The 14349-nt window shown below is 36.5% G+C and overlaps 2 protein-coding genes across 2 annotated transcripts in view; one reads left to right on the top strand and one right to left on the bottom strand.

Moving 5' to 3' along the window:
• Nucleotides 1-12325, top strand: part of CAMSAP2 (calmodulin regulated spectrin associated protein family member 2) — a 122473-nt gene extending 110148 nt beyond the window's left edge. The window contains exons 12-17 of the mRNA XM_003792298.3: nt 268-404; nt 890-1110; nt 5736-5808; nt 6823-6938; nt 8923-9041; nt 9373-12325. Coding sequence (XP_003792346.1) covers nt 268-404; nt 890-1110; nt 5736-5808; nt 6823-6938; nt 8923-9041; nt 9373-9678 — 972 coding nt within the window. The 3' untranslated portion in view covers nt 9679-12325. The remainder of the gene's footprint in view (nt 1-267; nt 405-889; nt 1111-5735; nt 5809-6822; nt 6939-8922; nt 9042-9372) is intronic.
• A 1463-nt stretch (nt 12326-13788) lies between these two features.
• Nucleotides 13789-14349, bottom strand: LOC100942203 (EP300-interacting inhibitor of differentiation 1-like). The gene has a single exon (XM_003792296.2). It carries the CDS (start codon nt 14347-14349, stop codon nt 13789-13791), a length of 561 nt encoding a protein of 186 aa, XP_003792344.1.

Genomic DNA, 14349 nt, shown 5'->3' with positions numbered 1-14349 from the left:
GACAAAGTCTCACTTTATCACCGTGGCATCACAGCTCACCTCCAACTCCTGGGCTTAGGCGATTTTCTTGCCTCAGCCTCTTGAGTAGCTGGGACTATAGGTGCCCGCCACTATGCCTGGCTATTTTTTTTTTTTTTTTTTTTTTGGTGCATTTTGGCTGGGGCTGGGTTCAAACTCACCACCCTTGGTATATGGGGCCAGTGCCCTATCCACTGAGCCACAGGTGCCATCCTATATTTTATCCTTTTCAATGAAATTCTTTCTTAGGATGATCAAAAAGCAGAAAATGATATGGCAATGAAACGGGCAGCTTTGTTGGAGAAACGATTAAGAAGGGAAAAGGAAACTCAGCTGCGGAAGCAACAGCTGGAAGCCGAAATGGAGCATAAGAAAGAGGAAACCAGGTAAAGGAAATTGCTGTGCCAATTCTAAATCTGAACATTGATGATGCATGGGCATATTTAGGAAAAATTGGTAAGAAGGTATTCAAAGAGGCAGTTTCTCATTTGCTTTTATTAACAGATTTTTTTTTTTTCAGAGATGTTGGTAATATATAAAGACAACTGGGTCATTGCTGACTTCTCTGGTGCTTGTAGAATTCAGTTTATTTTCCCAAAGTATTACCTGATGTAAAATTTTTAACCTAAATTTGAAGCATTTTACTGTGAAGTTCTTCTGAAGCATTAAAATAATTAATTTAAATGTTTTAAAAAAACATTAATTTAAAATAACTTTACTGGGAAATACATAACCTAAATTATCTTATGTACATTTTAAATGAGCCATTTTTTCCCAAGGTCCCAAAATATGGTCCCTCTCCCTTCTCGAGTCAAATACATAACTCTCTCCAGTCATACAGAATAAGAGATTTAACCATTTGATTTCTTAGGCGTAAAACGGAGGAAGAACGTCAGAAGAAAGAGGATGAGAGAGCCCGCAGAGAATTTATTAGGCAAGAATATATGAGGCGAAAGCAACTAAAACTAATGGAAGAAATGGATACAGTAATTAAACCTCGTCCTCAAGCAGCAAAACAAAAAAAACAGAGACCAAAATCTATTCACAGAGATCATATTGAATCCCCCAAAACACCAATAAAAGGTCCTCCAGGTAACACGGCTTATTATGAGGAGTCTGTTCATAAAAAAACACCAGCTTGGTTTGCCATACTAACTTGATTGTGCTTTGATATCCAAAATTGGAGTTTCTTATGCATGTTCCTTATTTAGAAAACCAAAATGAGGAAATGAAGTTTTTAATGAGTTAAGTGTATTATGTGTGCATGCATATATTCAATAGAACAGATGTGAATGCTGAAAATCCAGTTTAAATACTAACCTATTAGGGAACTCTGCCCTTGGATATAATCTCCCTGAATTATCCTTTATATACTTGTAAATTTAAGGATAAATGTTATCTGCAAGAAAAGTATTGGTATAATAAGAAATATAAGATCAAAGAGTTCTGAAGTCCTTCCTTTAAGACAGAAATGGTCAAAAATTTAAATTTATAACTTCTGCAGTTGAGCAAATACATCTTTTTTAAAATTCAACATACATATTCTTAACTTTTTTTCATTAATTTTTTTCTTTTAATGATTTATTGGTATTGATGACATTCAAAGAATATAAGTAAACTGGTGATACTGTGAGAAAGAAAATGTCTGATTTATCCCCAGTCATAGATTCATATGCCCCACATACATTGAAATCTGAAGGTTAAAGCAAGTACAGTTGATAAAACATGAACCAGCTGAGCCTCTGGTTGATGAACTGCCCTTGCTGGGTTCCATGATCATCCCCACTTTTTTTTTTTTTTTTTTTTTGAGATAGAGTCTCACTTTGTTGCCCTTGGTAGAGTGCTGTGGCCTCACAGCTCACAGCAACCTCAAACTCTTGGGCTTAAAAGCAGCTGGGATTATAGGTGCACGCCACAACGCTTGGCTATTTTTTTTGTTGTTGCAGTTATCATTGTTGTTTACCTGGCCCCAGGCCCGTTTCGAACCCACCAACTTCCCTGTACATGGCTGAAGCCGAAACCACCAAGCCATTGAAGTACAAGTGCCGAGCCTGACCCCCACTTTTTTTTATATTCAACAACCAGATCACTCCTAAAAGCAAAGAGGAATGGCTTGAGTTGTGGAGATGTCTATTCTGTAAGGATATAGTGAATCAAGGAAATTTTTCAAGGCCTCAATATTTAGTAGCTCCATGGTGCTAGTGAGCATCAACCCAAGGGGAGACATTAAAAAAAAAAGAACTTGCTTTACTGACTTGTGCTAAGAAAACATACCTGAGGTTCAAATACACAAATTGGTCCCTGATATAATTACTCTGAATGGTCTTTGTAAAGGAATGAAATTGTCTCTTTCCTATTTCATATATCCTCTACAGGCCAACCTGTATAGCTTTTCTCCCTTCAAAAGGTTTCCAATGCAAAAACTGATGGAGAAGAGCTTGGTATTGTGAAGAAAGCATTGGGATGAGGACTGGGAAACCAAGCTATACTAGGTTATTATGTATGAAAGGTATAATTTCCTTAAAGTTTGACAGTTGATATCTCTGACATTTCACTTTGACAGTTTTGTAAAATTTTTATTGTGAAGGTACATCTTCATTTTCTATGAGACAGAGTTTCACTCTGTTGCCCCAAGCTAGAGGGTCCTGCTATCCCTTATAGCAACCTCAAACTTCTGGGCTCAAGCCTCTTGCCTCAGCCTCCTGAGTAGTGAGGACTACAGGCATGTGCCACCATGCTTGGTTAATTTTTTCTGTTTTTAGTAGAGATGAGGTCTCCCTTTTGCTCAGGCTGGTCTCGAATTCCCAAGTTCAAACAGTCCACCCACCTTGGCTTCCTGGAGTGCTAGGATTACAGATATGAGCCACCACACGTGGCCCATCCTTATTCTTTCAAACATATGTTTTGCTTGTGATTATCTGTCATATTTTTTAGAGGAATTTTTGTGAAACCATAAATAAGTAAAAAATTAGTGTTATTTTCATATATGAGTTCCATCATGGAACCAGTGCAGTGCAGACAACTCAAAATGTTTGGGGAGGATGTGGCTAATGAACACATAGTATGTTAATGATTTGAGAAGTTCCATTCTGATGATTTTAATCTTGAAATGAGCCATGTGGGCAACCTGAGACCAAGGTGGGTAATGATGAGCTTAAAGCCATAGTGGAAGCTAAGCTGTCTCTCTACATGTGAATTAACAGCAAGGTTGTTATTATTCCGACAATACTGAATCATTTGAAACAAAGCAGCAAGGTAAAGAAGCTGGATAGATGGGTTCCACATGAAATAAAAGAGCATCAGAAGGGAAACTGTCTCAAAGCTTACCTTTTTTGCTGTCATGACATAAAGGTGAACCTTCTACAGTATATTGTTTCATGATTCTTTTTGACAATCATAAGCATTCAGTACAATGGTTGGATAAAGATGAAGTGCCGAAAAATGTCAAAAATTAAATATTCATCAAAAAGCTAATGGTATCTGTTTGGTAGTCTAGTACTGGTATTATCCACTACAAGTTCATGAATTCTGGTCAGTCGATTATAGCAGATGTCTACTGCAACCAACTAGAGGAAGTGATGAGGTTTCTTGCAATTAAGCAGCTGAGATTGGTCATTAGAGATAATCCAGTTCTCTTACAAGAGAACACTCAAGCACATGTCCCACAAACAATACTGATCAAACTATGAAGCTGAAGTTGGAAACTCTGTCTTCCGCCATATTCACCAGACCTTATACCAACTGATACCACTTCTTTCAGGCTCTGGAACACTTTTTGCAAGGAAAAATACTCTCAAAAGGGCAGTGCCTGTGGCTCAGCGAGTAGGGTGGCAGGTTTGAACCCAACCCCGGCCAAACTGCAACAAAAAAATAGCCAGGTATTATAGCGGGCGCCTGTAGTTCCAGCTACTCGGGAGGCTGAGGCAAGAGAATTGCCTAAGCCCAAGAGCTAGAAGTTGCTGTGAGCTGTGACGCCATGGTACTCTACCAAAGGTGACAAAGTGAAACTGTCTCTGAAAAATAATAATAATAATAATACTCTTAAAAAACTGTGAAAAACACCTTATTGCATGCCCTCCAGGCTTCTTCACTGCTGTCATAAAGAAGCTACTGTTAAGAGGGCAAAGTGTGTGTCTATAGTTTACCACTTCTTGTGTGAGATTTAATAAACTTTTAATTCAAAACCTGACATTTTATATTTAATGACCTAAATAGTTATAATATTTAGGTTGCTCAGATCACACAGCTTTTTGACATTTTATATTTAATGATCTAAATAGTTATATCTAAATAGTTATAATATTTAGGTCATTAAATATAAAATGTCAAAAAGCTGTGTGATCTGAGCAATCTTAGTCCTAACTGGCTTCCTTATCTTGAAAAAGAAAGGATGTGTAATAAAGATGAGCTTTCACTTTTAAAAATATTCCTAGGTTATTCTAGGGTTATAAAAGTAACCAGCTATAACCCCCCAAATTACTTATGCTGAGTGATCACATTTTTCACTGATAGAAATATCACTTCCTCAGAGAAGTCCTTGTGACCGCCATACCTATTAATGGGACACTCTCCCCTAATCATCCTTTACCCCTTCACTCCATTTCTTTTTTCCTAACACTCAACCACCTAATAGTATATGTTTGTGCATATTCTCTCTTCCCCTTGAAGAGGGCATGGACTTGCAACTCTTTTGTTCATTGTTATAGCCTCATTTCCTGGGACACGACCTGCTTTTGATTAAAAGGGTGAATTTTACCCCATTATAATTATTACTTTTTAATATAACTTCTTTCAGATAATCTAGTTTCTGATCCTTAAAACTCAAAACATTGGCACTTCTTAATTATTATAGATTTCATTGTCAAAAATTAAATCAAAATTAATTTGATTAAAAAAACAATTTCTATGTAAGCATACTACTATTTTTAAAAAAATATTTTATTAAAACCAAATGCTATGGAAAATTTTAGAGAATTTCCATAGTTATTTTAAACCTGAGGAAAATTAACATACCATTGACTATTTAAAGAGAACTGTCTTTTTTTTTTTTTTTTAGAGACAACAGTCTCACTTGTCGCCCTTGGTAGAATACTGTAGCGTCACAGCTCACAGCAACCTCCAGCTCTTGGGGTTAGGCCATTCTCTTGCCTCAGCCACCCAAGTAGCTGGGACTGCAGGCACCTGCCACAATGCCTGGCTATTTTTTTTGTTGCAGTTTGGCCAGGGCTGGGTTTGAACCTGCCACACTTGGTATATGGGGCCAGCACCCTACTCACTGAGCCGCAGGCGCCACCCAGTGAACTCTGTCTTTTCTAGTCAGTGAAACTATTTGATGTATAGTACTGGATGGAATTAGCAAGCTAATTCTCCACCTAGGAATGAGATATTCCTAAAAATATTTTATTCTTTTGGTTAATTTTTTTTCTTCAGGATCATAGTATCATGTTTCATATTAGAATTTCGCTTTTACAACACCAAAGTAGTTTTATCATTATTTCCTAAAAGTAGGTCCCTTGGTAATTATAAATAAATTGTGTATATATGCATGCAAACATATTACATGTTTAGATTAAAAGAAAGAAAAAAGGAAAAGAAACTACAGATTCTTAATTTTCATATGCTGGTGTTATCTAATGAACAGACTCTTTGCTTGTTGCTCCTTTTAAATTTCTAATTTTGTTTTTATTCAGGATCACGAATTTATCGTGTTTTTTCAGTCTCTAGCCTTTCTTTGGCATCGCTGAACACAGGTGATAATGAGAGTGTGCATTCAGGCAAGAGGACACCAAGGTAAATCTGTAATATGTGACTTTATTTTATAGCAAAGAATATGGTACCTGGAATTATACAAAAATCTAAGTAAAATTCTTTATTTTTTTTATGTTTTTATGACTGAATCATAATTACACATTTTATAAATTTGTAATGATAATTTTACAAATTATAAAATTATATATTCTCTTTCTGTGAGATACAGATTAGAAGCTAAAAGTCAATATCTCATTAACTTACAATGAAATATAAGGTACTGAATATAATGAATTATAAGGTAATAAAATGCCCATATCAGGAAATAATTTTTTTTTTTGAGACAGAGTCTCACAATGTCACCTTGGGTAGAGTGCTGTGGCATCACAGCTCACAGCAACTTCAAACTCCTGGGCTTAAGCCATTCACTTGCCTCAACCTCCTGAGTAGCTGGGACTACAGGCGCCCGCCATAATGCCTGGCTGTTTTTTGGTTGGAGTTGTTATTGTTGTTTAGCAGGCCCCAGGCTGAGTTGGAACTTGCCCAGTCTCAGTGTATGTGGCTGGCACCCTACTCACTGAAGTACGGGTGCCAAGCCCTTTTTTTTGAGACAGAATCTCACATGTTGCCCTCCATGGAGTGCTGTGGCATCACAGCTCACAGCAACCTCAAACTCTTGGGCTTAAGCGATTCTCTTGCCTCAGCCTTCCAAGTAGCTGGGACTACAGGTACCTGCCACAACACCCCACTATTTTTTTATTTAGCTGGCCACCCTTAGTGTATGTGGCTGGCACCAGAACCACTGTGCTGCCAGCCAGAAAAGAATATTTCTATGACAGTCATCTTAGAGTTTTAATATTTCATATGGAAAAACTATGTTCTAGTAACTTGGATGTATAGCTATGAATAAGACAAACAATGTTGTCATCATTTTATTTAAGTTATCATCTTACTATTTTTAAGCCTCTAGGTTGATTTTGAGTGGTACTCTATATAATTTCTGACCCTCATTCTTTCTCTGTTTGAGACATAAAAAACATTTTATTTACTGTTTAGATCAGAGTCTGTAGAAGGCTTCTTATCTCCAAGTCGTTGTGGCAGTCGAAATGGAGAAAAGGACTGGGAAAATGCTTCAACAACTTCTTCAGTGGCTTCTGGAACAGAATACACAGGTTAGTGTCTGTGCATTTAAGTTTAGCACACTTACAGACTTTAGTAGGCTACACTAAGAAAAGTTTTGTTTGTCTGTTTTGTCACCCTTGGTAGAGTGCTTTGTCATCATAGCTCACAGCAACCTCCAACTCCTGGGCTTAAGCGATTCTCTTGCCTCAGCCTCCCAAGTAGCTGGGGCTACACGTGCCTGCCACAATGCCCGGCTATTTTTTGGTTGTAGCTGTCATTGTTGTTTGGCAAGCCCAGGCTGGATTCGAACCCACTAGCTCTGGTATATGTGGCTGGATTTTCAATTTGTTTGTTTACTCCTATCACTCACACAAATAAAGTATTTTAATTATCTCTCTCTTTTTTTTTTTGTAGAGACAGAGTCCCTCGGTAGAGTGCTGTGGCATCACACAGCTCACAGCAACCTCCAACTCCTAGGTTTAGGAGATTCTCTTGCCTCAGCCTCCCGAGTAGCTGGGACTACAACGCCCAGCTATTTTTTATTGCAGTTTGGCCAGGGCTGGGTTCGAGCCCACCACCCTCAGTATATGGGGCTAGCGCCACTAAAAAAAGTTTTATTGGCTTACCTTTTGGTCTAAACACAAGGAGACTGATAAAAAACAGTGAATATGTTCAAGTATACAAATAGGTTGTTAAAAAACGAGTAATAAGGCCAGGCACAGTGGCTCATACTTGTAATCCTAGCACTCTAGGAGGCCAGTGGGGTGGATTGCCTGACCTCAGGAGTTCGAGACCAGCCCCATCAAGAGCAAGACCCTATCTCTAAAAATAGCTGAGTGTTGTGGCAGACACCTGTAGTCCTGGCTATTTAGGAGGCTGAGGCAAGAGGATTGCCTGAGCATAAGAGTTTGAAGTTGCTGTAAGCTATGACATCATGGCACTTTATCCAGGGCAATAAAATGAGATTCTATCTCAAAATAAAAAAAAAAATAAAAGAAGAGTAATAAAATTATAACAAAAAAATGTTGAATAGAGATAGTCACTTTCAGGTAGTTCTTTTGACATTTCTTGGTATAGTTTGGGTCTGAAGACATGTTAGAGAAGTTCTTTCAGCGATATATTGTCCTCAATACCGAATAAAGGCTGAAGTCCACAAAGTCCTCTTCCTAACATTGGGATTTCAGGCTGTCTAGAATTGTGCACCTTTAATAAGTATCAAGAGGCTCTAAAAGATAAGCTCTAGGAGAGTATCCAGCTTCACATACCCCCAGCAGGTCCTCGTCTAGCTTCTGGTAGGTATGATTGAAATTTAAGCAAATTAAAGAATAGAATGTAGGTTAAGGACACTCTAAAGAAATGAAGCAGGAGAGAAAATGAAAGGCAATGTGAGTAGCACACTGAGAATTAAAATGGAAAGGCACAGGAGGGGAACACATATGAGGAAGAGTGGAGGGAAAAGAGATTGCTTCCATCCACTGGTGATACTGCGGAAATGGAATCCCTATAAGGGCCTCAAGAGATTAGAACTTGCTAGCTAGAGACTCTAGCCCATGGTTTTCAAAACAGCCTCTTAGACCCAGTAAGTCTTTAAAGTCTGAGATTGGATAGTATTTCCATGTTATTCTCTTTTCATATCTAGGTTAGATCAGTTGAACAATCTGAAAAATATAAAGCTTTTTCTTTCTTTTTAAAAAACATTTAAATTACTTATGGATCTATTCCACTTCAAGCTCATTAGTAACCTTACCAGCCTCAAGATAGGTTGAACAATGTGACAATTATAGCAATATTTTATTTCCAGCACTGCTGTCATAGGGCAGCCCTCAGATGGCCATCAGAAAGAACATCCTCTGGGTATATCCCTTTGTGAATAAAATAATGTTTTGACTGTAGTGTAGCCAGTAAGAGGCCTTCAAGTACAGAATTTGGTCTTCTATTACAGTGTTTCATCAATGTAGGAACAATTACATCATTTAAAAATAGTATTTCTGACCTAGGAATGATCTTTTTATTGTTGTTAAATCCTTATCACAGGACCAAAGCTCTACAAAGAACCTAGTGCAAAATCCAATAAGCATATAATACAAAATGCTTTAGCTCATTGCTGTTTGGCTGGAAAGGTAAATGAAGGTCAGAAGAAAAAAATACTGGAGGTAAGCATGTTTGCATAAAAATTGAATAATATTCTAAAACCATATGATGGGTCTTCTCTATCAATTCAAGAAAATCTACTCTCATAGGCCTCCTAAACTTTCAGTAATATATAAAAAGATCTGTAATTAGATTGAGTTATAGTTCATTTTCAAATCAGGTTCTAGAAGTCTGCCAGTTCTAGTAAGTCTGCAGGTTCACTAGGAATAGACTTTAAAATTTGTCATTAAAATAATGTCTTAAAATGTGAACAAGAACTGTAACACAATTATATAAACTTTATTCAGCAAAATGTTTAAAGATTTTTTATTTTGTTTTGTTTTTATTCTAAAGGAAATGGAGAAGTCAGATGCCAACAACTTCTTAATCTTGTTCCGGGATTCAGGCTGCCAGTTCAGGTCTTTGTATACGTATTGCCCAGAAACTGAAGAAATCAATAAGTTGACTGGGATAGGCCCTAAATCTATCACTAAAAAAATGATTGAAGGACTTTACAAATATAATTCTGACAGGAAACAGTTTAGCCACATACCTGCTAAAACTTTATCTGCCAGTGTTGATGCAATTACCATTCATAGCCATTTATGGCAGACCAAAAGACCAGTAACACCCAAAAAACTCTTACCCACTAAGGCATAGGAGTTGGGGAATATTTGCTTCAGAACATTCATGGTAAATTTGCACTTCATCTTTCCTGCCTGTAGAAAATCTTTCTAATTGCCAACAAGACTTTATTAATTAAAACTGGACATTAAGCTCTGTTGTCAAGAACAACTGGAATGTAAACCACAGTATTTTGGAATGCAGAAGATTCTTGCTTAGGTGAAAAGTCCAAGTGATGAAGTAAATGTTTTGATCCACAAATGGAGATGTGTATGTTTTATCAGGTTCACCTGCTCGATAGTAGATACATTGAAGCACTGAATTTTCGTGGATGCTGGTTGGATTTACGGTGGAAATATGGCTAAGATTACAAATTATGTGTTTTATTTGTTGCTTTTTTTTTTAAGCCTTTTACATGCTTGTCTCTAGGTATTTTATTTTGCTATTTTTCTCTCCTGGGGGTTTATTCTAAAATAACTTTGTATTTTGGTTCATGTAAAGATCATAAAAATAGGATATACACCTTCAGAAGTAACTTGCACCTTTCTTATGATGTTAAGAGAAACACTAGTGTTTAGTTTTATAGTAACCCTCATTTTTAATGGTGTTAGAGCATTTGCAAAAATTATTCTGCCAAGTATTTACAATTCTATATTTATTATTCACTCAAGTATTAACATTTCTTTATTAAATAAGAGGAGGTGTTGTAAAGAGCTGCTAGTCGGGTCGCTTTAAGCCACATGAGCTTAACCGAGAATATGTTATAAGAAGTTGCTGATTGAATCAGTACTGTTTTACACCACTTCTGGCCAAGGCAGAATAATTTAGATTGTTCTTTTCACAAAAAAAAGGCTTTCTATCTCTTTTAAAGTAAGTCACTTTATAAGCTGGCAGAAGTGAATGACACTTTGAGAGTAGTCTTTCAGTCTGAAGATGTAAGACTTCCTAAAATGAGTTCTCAAGAGGTCTTTACATTATATTTATAACTGATATAAAAATTATATTTAGAATTTTAAAACATGTACAAAGGGCTACATTTTAATTTTAAAATAGCTTCACATTATTTTACTTATATTGGGCTTTTCTTCTTCTTTTTAATCCCTTTCAAGTGGAACAGCTTAGATTAAGTACTCACTTGAAATCTCCTCCACATAATCTTTGTTCTTTAACAGTGTATACCAGAGGGTTAGTTGGGGAAAAACTTCATTCTCAGGAAAAGACTTGAATGATTATGTGACCCTGTTTGTTATGTTTCAGTGTTGTGACAACTGTGTAAACCAGGGGGGAAAGACAGTATTGTATCATAAATGAGATGCGTAGTTTGTTTTCTTTCATGGGAAGTAGAGATGAAAATATCTACATTTCTCTAATTGAGTTGTTTAGAGAGAGAACTAATGTCTCGTATGATGTATTTACTTATTTTACAAAGAAGAATAGGAACGAGATGTCCCTGAGCTGTACTTTTCTATTATTATAAGGCCTTTAGGCATCAGTGCATCTGGGTTATCAACATTTTCTGAAATGCTGTCGATATTTTACTGTAATTTATGTTCTTATATTTATGTATATTTGTTAAAACTGTAAAAAAAATTTCACAGATTTTTTTTCCCAATACCTGTGCAAGATACATGTGTAGCTCAAAACTATTTGTGATCTACTGTTTGCATGTAAGAGACCAGGATATGTAACTCTTATATTTTAAGTGGATACATATTATGTATATAATATATGAAATATTAAAAATGGGGAAATGCACATTTTACCTTTCAGACAATTTCCATCACAATTAGAAAGAAATGATTGTCAAATACGTGTTTAGATTAAAACTAGTTTTAAGAATATAAGTCAATCTAATCAAAATGTGTTGAAAAGAGAATTTAATAAGCATTTTACATTGCTAAATTTATTCATTTCAGTTAAATCTCCCTTTTCGAAGCACTCTTTGTGATTACTTGGCTATTAAATAAGAAAAATTAGTTGCAAAACAATAGAGGGACTATTTATAACTAAACAGGACCATCCTTAATTCTTAAACTTGTGTGTGTCCAGCAACTGAACTGAATGTCTGTAATGTTGAAAGGTAGAATGTGCATATTGCCACAAAGTTCATTGCTCTCAGTATAAGATTTTACTTTATTAATGCAGAAGGAATGTGGATATATTTCTTTAAGTCTGCAAATTTTTTATTATGGTGCAGCTTTTTTTTAAAATTATGTATTTAGAATTACACAAATGAAGAATATGCCATTTCATAAAGTCTGGGGATTTTCATTAACTTTACTGAAACACACTGGTGCTTTCATCATCAGAGATCAAAGTATTATGGTAATTATCCAATTAAATTTGCCAAATACTTGTCATGGTTACCAGTGCAGCCTGTCAGGTTCTACAATTTGACACAGCTTTGGAAAGCTTTTAATTCTTCTCAGTTTTTCAATTTTGTATTAGAATGATGGTTACAGTTTTTATTTGGCTGTTTAAAGTCAAATTCAGCTATATAATTATGGTTTCATGGACACTGCTGAGCAATGTACAGGGTATGGTGTGCTTACCTGTCCACTCTAGAGCATTGCTTACAGATTTTTTTAAAGATGCTGTGCTGTAAAATACTGTCATATTTACTATTTCCTGGTACAGTGTAGTTTTTCCCCTTTCATTTGAATAAAAGCATGGCACCAAATGACTCCATTTCTGTTTTTTGAATAAAATGTATTTTTTGGTAAAATTATTTGAACTTGGGGAGAACTCATCATACAGTTTTTCTATCCCTTAAGCTATATTTAAATTTAACAGTTCAGATATTCATAAGAGGCAGTTTTTAATAATATCAGGCATTGGTTCAATACTAAATGCAATTTTCAAAAGTCTATTCCTTTTAATGCTTAGCTCAGACAGTGTACATAGTATGATGTATAAATGTCTGTGCTCATCTTATCTTAATCTTCTCCATATTAATTCACTGTCCTTTGATAAATTAATTAAATCGTGCCAGAATTACTACTCTATGTCTTTGAAAGATTGAATGGCTAGTGAGCTCACTGTTCATCAGCCGTAGGAAACTATTCTTGACTGTTGTTACCCTCTTAAGTTTCACTTTGAATTTTTTTTTTTTTTTTTTTTACACAGAACATGAAACTTTATTATCTCCAATGCTGGTGCATAACAAATAACAAGATAAATTAGAGGAGGAGACAGAGGAATAGTGAGGAATTTCTGGGCAGGCTTAAAACTTTTAAAGGTTGACAGCATAATTGTTCATAAAGTTTTTTTACATGAAGTTCCTTTTACTTGACAATTTTTACTAACAATTCTTACAATATGAAGTTCAACTGAAGTCTTCACTGGTCAACTGAATGAAAAAGAGCAAGCAAAACAAAATTTCTCTAGTACACAAGGGTGTTAGAAATAGTTTTTCTTTGTACTTTCACATATATTTCAATGTGTAGAGTGGAAACTTTAAGGTTATCTTAATTTTTGACTTTCAAAAAGGCATGACAATGGATTTTGTTAAATTATAGATCACAGTATCTTACAAACGATCAAATACAAAATTTCAGATGCTCTTGGAAACACATTTTAAGATATTTAACATACATAATACATGTTTCTTAGTTTACTCATCCTTGTGGGATAAGGAAGCATACTCAATCTTACGCTGAAAATTTTGCTTCTGAATTTTCAAAGTTTTCTTAACAGGCTTTCAGTCCAAAAAAACTCAGATATCTTGTGTCCTATTGGGATATGTTTTTCTCATTAATTAACATCAGTGGGCTCTTGTATTGGTAGTCTGGTCATGACTTACTCTTGCAAAACTACCTTTACTGCAAAACAAATACGAAAGATGTTTTGTTTTCCCCAATGCAAGGAAAATAATCTGAATCAGTAACAAAGTCAAAGTCACAGGTGTTTCGAGACATTCTTGAGAACAGACATCAACAGTCCTAAGATTCTTTTTCTTTCATGATTCTCTTCCTTTTTCAAAACTGTACAGTCACTGTCCAATTATCTTCTATTCTGAAAAACAAAAACTCGGTTTTTTTGAAGATCTAGTTTTTCATTGGCACAGGACTATATGGAATGAACCCAAAAGATAGTGGCAAGCTGGGTCTCTCCTCGGGTAGTTTCCTCCTCATTAACAGCATTTAACTAGTCTCTATCAATAATTTCATCACAGCCGAGTTCTTCGGGCAGACGATTGACACCCCTAAGTGAAAAAAGCTCTTCAATAAAAGCCAACTGGTCGAACGGGGTCTTCTCATAATGCATCTGAAACCCGCCATCCAGAGCTGCTTCTCTGGCTCTGGATGATCGCAGGTACATCTTGTTGGCCTCTTCAAGGGCCGCTGAGACTCTGTAGCTGGCACCACTCAGCTGCTCCTCTTCCAGACAGTTGTAGTCATCCTCCCAGTCATCAAATTCCTCGCTCTCGTCCTCACTCTCGAAGTCTGGGCCTGCGAGCTGGCCTGGTTGCTTCTCAGGGCTGGGCCCGTTAGGCAGGCCCCGCTTCCCTGCTGGCGCCGCCGCCTTCTCCATCGGGCCTTCCTCCTCCAGCTGTGGCTGGGCCCTGCTGCGGGAGGGACTCAGGGATGGGTGTCGGCCCCCGCTGCCTACCTCCATCTGCGGAAGGTCACCCTCACCGAGCATCACATCCATCTGCAGGTCATTGCACTCTTCGTACAGTTCACACAGCTCAGCCATTTCCGACAT

This window comes from Otolemur garnettii, unplaced genomic scaffold (assembly GCF_000181295.1).
Source record: "Otolemur garnettii isolate 467f Iridium unplaced genomic scaffold, OtoGar3 scaffold00055, whole genome shotgun sequence".
Classification (NCBI taxonomy): domain Eukaryota; kingdom Metazoa; phylum Chordata; class Mammalia; order Primates; family Galagidae; genus Otolemur; species Otolemur garnettii.
This window is presented reverse-complemented; position numbering and strand designations above follow the sequence as displayed.